Raw genomic sequence first — 9101 nt, forward strand, 5'->3', positions numbered from 1 at the left:
TTGCCAAATCTAATAAAAACTTTTCACAGTTCTCATCCTTCTTGACTTTTCTGTAATCTTATCTCCTAAATACTCTCTCCTCTAGATTTTCCTTTAATTATGGACATAAATTTTATATATATATACACATATATATACACATATATGTATATATATATATACATATATATATGCACACAAATTTTATGACTCATGTTCAGTAGCTTGCTCATTTGCAAATAACTCCATCTCTCTGTGAGATGCAGAAAGGATCCTGTCCAAATGCATAGAATTATATTTTAGGGCTACTTAGAATCAGCTTGGGCTGTGAAAGCAAATGGTAGTGATGTACATTTAAAATAGCTTCTAAATTTAGCTAAGTAGAGTTGACACAGTGAATAGAGAGACCTGGAGACAAGAAAATTCATGTTCAAATGTGCCTCAATCACTTAGTACCTACTTGACCCTGGGCAAATCACTAAAAACCTATTCTTCCTCAGTTTTCTTCTCACTAAAATAGGAATAAGAATAGTACCTAACTCATGGGGTTATTGTAAGGATAAAATAAGATTATTTTTGTAAAGTGCTTTGCAAACCTTAAAAGCATTATATAAATGATAGATCTTGTTATAGAGAAACAGCTAGGTAATTATTGAGTGTCTGAGGTCGAATTTGAACTCAAGTACTCCTGACTCCAGGGCCGGTGCTCTATCCACTGTACCACCTAGCCACCTGTGAAATGTTTTTAAAACTCTGAATGGTAACAACTTGTTTCCTGTCAGATGCAGATTTATTCATTCTGCTTAGCACAAGTCTGAATTTTGTATTTTTCACATCTTTGAATGCTCTAACTAGTTTCCTTTAAGCAAAATTCACGTGACCATTTATAAATATAAAAAATGAACACATAGTGTATGAATTAACTTATATACATGTGTTATATCTTTAAATTGAATATAATACTTATAGTGAGTTGTGGGACTCATTAGTACAAATAGTATAAATTAATAGATAATCAATCCAGGACTTTCCTTCCCTTCAATTCAGCTCAGTTCACTAAGCATGTTTACATGCCAACATTTTTACAATGTTAGGTAATAGGATTACAAAGAAATAATAAAATTGTTCCTGCCATAATAGAGTTTATTCTGTTGGAGGGAGACAACATACTTACTTAAATATATATATACATATATATAAAGCATTGGGAATATAGTTATAATACATAAAGCAGTTAAAAATAGAATAGAGAACACAATGGGAAAGTAGGGACAAGTGGGGTAGAAACATGGGAGCAGATAAGAGAACTAGGTAATGGTAGTCAGGGAAAGGAGCTTTTTCCTTGGCAGTCTACAGCTCATTGTGTATTGAACCATAGGAGAACAGCTTGGCACACTCTTCCAAATAGCAACATCAGTGTTGCCTTGATTATCAATCCCCAAAATTCAGATAAGAAAGGCAATAGATTGGCAGAAGAGGCACAGTAATAAGACAGATGTCCAGTATCTGATATGTTTGAACTCATCCTTAGCTGAGTTCAACTCTGTCCCAAAGCTCACTCCAAGGACTCAGAGGATTCTTTTTTGCTTTTTTTTTCCTGGACTGTTGTCTTATATGGGTTAAGAGGTCAGCAATCTATGTTTCCAATATCTGAGCCTTCCTGATGTCCAGACAGAGATAGGCAGAATCCAAGACTGGTTATTAAGAGGTGAAGCATGCTTAAGGCATTCTCTGCAACATCTGAGAAAATTAAAACAGAGTTCAAATAAGTTGTTGTTCAGTCATTTCAGTTGTGTCCAACTCTTTATGACCCCATTTGAGGCTTTCTTGGCAAAGATACTGGAGTGGTTTGCATTTCCTTTTCCAGCTCATTTTACAGATGAGGCAAGTATAGTCATACAACTAGTAAGTATCTGATGAATTTGAAGATGAATTTGAACTCAGGAAGGTGAGTCTTCCTGACTCTAGACCCAAGCACTTAGTCACTGTACCACCTAGCAGCCAAATAAAGAAACGTATCAAAAACTAGAAAGTGTTCCTAAGAAAGAGAAAAGGTGAATTTAGGCATTTTTTCCCTATCTTCTCAGTTGTTATTTGCCCTCCGTTCTCAAAGATCAGGACATCAGGGAGGTGATGCCATGACAAGCATGTGAATTGGATTTGAGTGAGAGGGTACTTCTCTTTCTCCTCCAGAACCACCTGGATCCAGTAGTCAGATATGGATCAGGTTGACTGGAGGTGGCTCTCCCTTCAAATGACTGAGTGAAATTTCTAGAAAAGTCTGATTTCCAAGCAATCACAGGATTCTAATGTAACGAATAAAGTTAATGAACGTAGAGTCGATGTACCTGGCTTTTACTATCAGCTCTGATACTTACTACTTGGGTATTATATATCATTCAAGTACTGAAATATCATGTGTACTTGTATGGGCCTCAGTTTCTTTGTTGTAAATTAAGAAGATTGGACTAGATGTTTCTTAAGGTCCTTTTTTAGTTCTTGGTCTGCAATCCTAAGACCTTAGAGTTCCTCTAGTCCAATATCCTTGTTCAACAAATGAATCCAGTAGTAGCAGCCCAAATGTTCATTCACTCTTTACCTCTAACCTGCAAACTTTTGCATAAAAGGAAAAGAAAGACTAGTTCCAGGAAATCTTGAAGTTTATATCTTGTACATTCACTTTCTTTTTCTTTATTTAATATTGTCAACTGATTGTTGTATTTAGTTTAGAAAATAATCCAACAGAGAAATAAATGAAACAAGATAGTAAAAAGGAAATACAAAAGCTAAAGGATGGTAATGAATTTCAAGCAAAATAATCTCTAAATGGTAGCTCTTGGGGAAGGAAAATAATCTGACAGGGTGATAATCCACATGTACAGTCTGGATTGACTCTCATCAGTCTAGGGATTCATGCTTTGCTTAAAATCAGCACATGATTAATCCTTTATCTTGTGGTTCTAGTGAAGAATTTACTTGCCTCACTTCCTTCTCCAGGCATTGTGTTTCTGGAATGGGCATGGGCCGAGGTCCTGAGGCACCTGTCAGTGGAGAAGTGGATGACAATTCCCTCTCACCAGAAGCTTGCTACGAATGTAAAATCAATGGCTACCCAAAACGAGGCAGGAGACGGAGGAGTGTTAATGAAACAGATGCCCTTGATGCAGAAGTAAGTGTGAGAAAAAAAAAGCTTCTTTCCTGTCTAATCTCTCCCTTTTGGGGAAAAAACTGTGGGACCCTAGGTTTTCCCCACAGAGATGCTCTAAAATAGGAGAAGGAATTGCCAGTGGAAAACTCAAACCCTTAATTAGACATTTCAACATTCCCTAGGATCTAGACTGCATTTTACAAGTGTCTATGGGGCTTTCTGAAGTTCCTTGCTGCTATTAGGGAGTGGTCATCTGAAGATTTTCACATACTTGCTCATTTCCTCTGTCTCGCCAAACAAGAATGTTAAACACCCACCCAAAGTCTGCCCAAAATGCAAGGCCTGAGAGCCAGGACAGCAGGTGGACAGGGTAGCGAAGTGACATCGTGTGCCCCAAAGGAGGACGCCAAGTCCTGGAAGCAGGAGGTCACTCTACTGAAAAGAGCCATGTGGAGTGTGTGGGGGAAAGTTGGACAGAGGGCAAAAATAACACTGAACTCTAGCAGCCTGGCTTCCTATGCCTTACAACTCCTGCAGCCTTATAGTCAACTCTCAGACACATAGACATCTGGCCTTGGGGACACATAATCCAGTACATATGTTCACCCTGTTGAACAGAGAGCTGAGCAAGAATTTTGGATGGAAGCTCTAACTATGGGAGAATCATCATTTATGTGTGTACATATTTTGTGTGTATGGTTTTGAATATGTGAATAGAATTTTTAAAGAGTAGGTCTTTCCTAAGGTATCTGTACAGTAACTCATCAAGAGTACAGTACCTGTCTCAGAGAATGAGGCGGTTCTCTGAAATTAAAAACAAAATTATTACCAAATGGGGCCCAAGTAGAGGTGATTTCAGTTTATTTTAAAAGGCTTTATCTCTATTGTGTCTTGATAACCCACTACCTGACTGCAACTCATCTAGTCTCTATGAGCCTCATTGTTTCCATCTATAAAATAAAAAGATCAGATTTGATCTTCCATGATTCCAGTTTTTTTTCCATGATTCCATGCATTTTTAACATGCCAAATGGCATAAGTGGGTAGAATTCTGGTTTTGGAATCAGGAAGGACTTGGGTCCAAACCCTTCCTCTGACCCTAAACCTCTCTGTGCCTTGGTTTCCTCATCTGTAAAATAAAAGAATTAGAGTAATTGGTGGAATAAAATGGAATAAGGTCTTTTCTAGGTCCAAATCTATGAACTTATGATCTTTCTGTGCTCCCACACTGTGGTGATATTAAAAGATCTCCTTGTCATATGAGAAAAATTTTAAATTAGTGTTTATTTTTTAAAATAGACTTAGAAGAAACTAATTATAATGTGTCTTTATTCCACAGGATCAGCCTGAGATGGAAGCTCCAGTGAGTCTGGCAAGTTGGGATGCTGAGAAGACAGCTGTCTTTACTTTTAATGTTTCCTCAATCAGTAACAAAGTTCGGATCCTGGAACTCCTTCCAGCCCTTACAACTCTAACAAATCACAATCGATACTTAATCGAATCTGGGAATGAAGATGGCCTCTTCAAAATCAACCAAAAGGAAGGCATAAGCTATCTTCATTTCTCCAAGAAGAAGCCAGTGGCTGGAACCTATTCATTACAAATCAGTAGTATTCCTCTTTATAAAAAGAAGGAACTTAACCAGCTAGAAGACAAACATGACAAAGACTACCTCAGTGGTGAACTGGGTGATAACCTGAAAATGAAAATTCAGATTTTGCTTCATTAATTCACCAGCCAAAGACCAAATAATGAAAAAAAAAACAAAAAAAACAAAGATAGATAGGTAGAACTGAATGTTTCTCCCAGTCAGATTCTCCATATCATAGGTACAATCTTTCACGACTACATTTGTAAGCGTGAGCATTATTGTATTATTACATAAGCAAGGTACAGGATGAATACCCTAGCTCAAAACAACCACTTTCTCAGGCTTCTCATGAGTGTAGCTGAGCTGCCTTGGCATGATGTATAATGATATGTTGAATCATGAAAACCGGGACATATTTTCATTGGAAGTTGGCCATTGATGCTGAGACATGTCATCCTTTCAGCAGAGGTACATGAATGTGCTTTCAATTGATGGACAGTTCAATTTAAAAATTTTTTAAATTTTGCTTTTCCAACTACAACATACTAGGTCAGCCATTTATAATATCTATTTGGTGCTAGTAAATTTTCAAACTAGATTTATAAATGCACTGTAATATTTACACAACTTAGAAGCCAAATTGCAATTATTCAGTTTAAATATTTCATTAATTTCAGTCAACCAAAGTTAGCTCAGTAGTTTATCTCAGTTATGACTATAATACAGTACATGTAAATTAAGTGTGTGTATACTGTAATCGTGCTATTTTTATCATTGAAGCGTTTGTAAACTAGAGTAATAATACCCTTAATGTGAGGGTTTATAATGGTGCTTATTAAGACCAACTACTTGTTAACTATACACCAATCTAATGATAAAATGTCTGTGATTTACCCAAAACTGCACTGAGGTCAGAAAGGGCCAGTAAACATTCTCAGCCATCAAATGACCCTCAGTGCCCACCATACATATTAATATTGTGTAACATGTGCCAAGAGTACCCATAATCTAATCATCCTTATCAACAAGGGCTCAATGTCATGAATGTCACAATAAAACAGTCTCTTTTTTTAGTTTATACTATGGCTTGGTTTTCTTGCTCAAAGTCCTGGAGTGAAATGTTTAAACTTCAGGTCCTGTGGTTATTGGGGCCGTGCCAAAGATTTAAATGAGCAAGATTTTCCCAGTTCTAAGTCACTCTGCGTCTGTGAATCATAGCTTCTAAAGATGCCTAACTTATAATACCTGGAAGACCATAGTCTGGCATACATATATTTATATATATGTATGTGTATATATGTATATATGTACATACACATACATACATATATATAGAGAGAGATAAATAAATACATAGCCAGTCTGTTGTTTTGTTCACTGCATTTGATAGTCAAGAAAAAAAAAATCTGACATCCACAATTCCATATAGCAATTAAATTATTTCATTTTAATGAGTTACCCTACCAGAAATTCAGATTGTGGCTTCCCCTCTGAAACGTGACCTAATTAATCTTGTGACTTGAGAACTTCAATAGTTCCAAATACTGTTAAATATAAAGTTCAGTCATTTTCTGAGAACATGTGTGTTTCATTACCAAAGTTTTATCTGCTAACCCTGCCCTGGCCCCCAACTGTTGGCAAGCTTTAGGTGTTCCATTTTCCCCCTTAAACATCCATTGTTAGTCAATTCCATTCTAATTAGAAAGGATAATTGAGCATTGAGTCCTAGAGAAAGCAATAGCTTTTTCTTTTCTGGAATGTATAATGTGAAAATGCCAGTATTTTGATTTTTGAGTGCAATAATATATTTTTAGCATGATAATAGTCAACTGATATGGAACAGTTTTAAAACAAAAAGAGGGAAGTTCAACAGTTTTTGGCAGTGAAAACACAAGAAAATTGAAAGCTGCTTCTTGCTTAGTCTAGAGAAGACTGAGGGTGATCATGATAGTCATCGTCAAATATTTGAAGGGTTATCGTTTGGAAAAGAAGTTTTTTCCATCTTACTCAAGAGGATAGAAAGTTGAAGGGTAGCTTACTCTAGAGAAGAACTTTTTCAGTTTCATAGATTCATGGGTAGAAAGACTGTCTAGTTAGAACTATCTACACTGCCTGTCCTTTGGAGTACTGATCTCCCTGCCATAGGAAATGTTCAAACAAAGGCCAGGGGACCATATAACAGAGATAGGGTAAGAAGAATGTTTTGCATCAGAAGACTGGAATGGATGACCTCTAAGGTTTCTTCCAATTCTAAAAATCTGTGATCCTGCAATAGAAGTTTGAGTATTGTAGATGTTAGAAGGAAACATGCGTAGCATCCCAACACAACAGTTTATGGAGGGGAAATATTTTTTGATAATTCAATCAGTGCAGTATTATCTTCAGTAATGGGTTTTCTGCATAACAAATATAACAGCATAGAATGGAGTTGGCACATAATGGATGACTTTGATATTTTTAATAGACTAAGTCTGGATTTTATTTATTCCAGGGCCAAAAATTTTTAACAGCATATTTTCCAGGATTTCTAAGGCTTAACCCTTTCCTGGTCCTACCACTGTAAATATTCCTATTACAACAAGTACTCTTTTAACCCTGGGGTTTAAACCCCTATCTTTCCTTTGATACTGTCTGACCACATTAATAGTTTTATAGAGTTTGGTTTATATCAGTCTTTCAGAAGCTTGAAAACATTTGGAGGAAGGGGCTGAGGAGGACAGCACAGCAGGGAAATTTTGTCTTTCTGCCCTGGCCTGTTTCATTGGCCAATACTTATTTTGTAAGTGGAGCTGAAATGAACCCAGCTGGCTTTGTGAAACATTTTGACATGCATAAACAACTCCATTTCAGTCCAGCAAATAGCACTTTACTAAGCCAAAGCAGCCTTGGGCACTACCATTACAAAGATCATTAACAACTTTTAGAAATCACATCTGTTTGTTTTGTTAACTGGTGAAGATGAGCCAAGTTAGGTAGAAGACAGATTCATTTAGCATTTGCTATCATTCTATACAAGATTAGTTAGCTAGGGTCTGTCAGGGATTTCAAAATCACGTAGAACATTTTAAATGTGAGTCAGATTTGTCATTCGATTCACTTCAACAAGCATGATACCTTTAAATGGCTTGAAATTTAATTTGGAGTCATTTTTTCATTTTTGGTTTTACTTGTAGGTCTTAAGCATACTTTTTTAAAGTTTAGTTTCTTAATTGTTCTTGAACTTGAATTGATATTTGGGGATGTTATTTTTAAATGTTTAGCAGATGTACTGCTGTTTGGTGGATTATGCACCTATGTATGACTGAAGACAGTGTTGTTACATCTTGCAATTTAAAATAATGTATTTGTAATAAGGGTCATCAAATAAACCAGTTACCTTCATTTTGGCTTGGTACTTTGAACTTGCTAAGCCCCATATGTGACAAAATAAAGGTTCTCCAGGTCTCCTGGGTTTTGAGCCAGGAGCCAGCTGTGATTTTTTTTTCCTTTGCAGATTTCAGTGTGTATAAGGTGACTTGGCTTACTTTACAAGATTGGATCACAAATAAAATTTTTGGCCTATTCACGCATGTCTATAGAAGCCTGAGTGCCTTACCGACAATGTCATGTAAACTTGACAACTGACATGTATTTGGCAGAACATGGCCATTTCTACAAATTCTGTCTTTCCAACTTATTTTTAATGAATTCAGAATGTTTCTTTCTACAAACAAGGACACTGACCTCATACAAGGGCACAGGCTTTTTTATGGATTCTTGGTCTGAAATGAATTTTGATCTGTAAAAATGAATCAGTTTTATTTTCTGCTTGGAGCATCAGTAAAGAACCCCTTTTCAATGGGGTGAATCATAGCAGGTAAGTGAATGCGTTTTTTTCCTGCTTAATATCCATTTTTACAGACAAAATCTTGGCTCTTCAGCTCATAAGACCTTTAGGATTAGTATTCTTTGTTTTTCCCTAAGAAAGAAGTTTCCTCTTTAAATGTAGTTTATCAAACTGACAAAGTAATTCGTCACCTTTTTCCTTTTTCTTCTCTTGGGGTTAATTGTCTTCTGACTCCAAAGTATGACCCTCTGAAGCTCTCTAAATCTGAAGTTAGCCAGCAAGGTGTGGCTTCAGGCAAAGCAGATGCAATGCTCCTACAATTCCCACTCTTTCTTCTCCCTCCCCTTTCTTCCCTCTCCTCATACACCACTTGGATATGTTTTTTACAGCTATAATGGAAGTTGTATGCTATTGCAGAAGTTGGGAAGGGACCCCACTTCCTTTTACTTTTAAAGTAGGGGAATTTAGATCTAACCAGTATTATTAAACTATTCCTTTTATACATTGATGTATTTAAATATAAACTGATAATAATCATATCTTCCATCAATTCTATC

The 9101-nt window shown here is 36.3% G+C and overlaps 1 protein-coding gene across 1 annotated transcript in view; it reads left to right on the forward strand.

The window, feature by feature from the left end:
• Positions 1 to 8283, forward strand: part of FBN1 (fibrillin 1) — a 306997-nt gene extending 298714 nt beyond the window's left edge. Inside the window, exons 64-65 of the mRNA XM_074234744.1 lie at positions 2977 to 3148; positions 4467 to 8283. Of these exons, the coding sequence (XP_074090845.1) occupies positions 2977 to 3148; positions 4467 to 4856 (562 nt within the window). The 3' untranslated portion in view covers positions 4857 to 8283. The remainder of the gene's footprint in view (positions 1 to 2976; positions 3149 to 4466) is intronic.
• Positions 8284 to 9101: the final 818 nt, after the last annotated feature.

This window comes from Macrotis lagotis, chromosome 4, assembly GCF_037893015.1.
Source record: "Macrotis lagotis isolate mMagLag1 chromosome 4, bilby.v1.9.chrom.fasta, whole genome shotgun sequence".
Taxonomy (NCBI): Eukaryota; Metazoa; Chordata; class Mammalia; order Peramelemorphia; family Peramelidae; genus Macrotis; species Macrotis lagotis.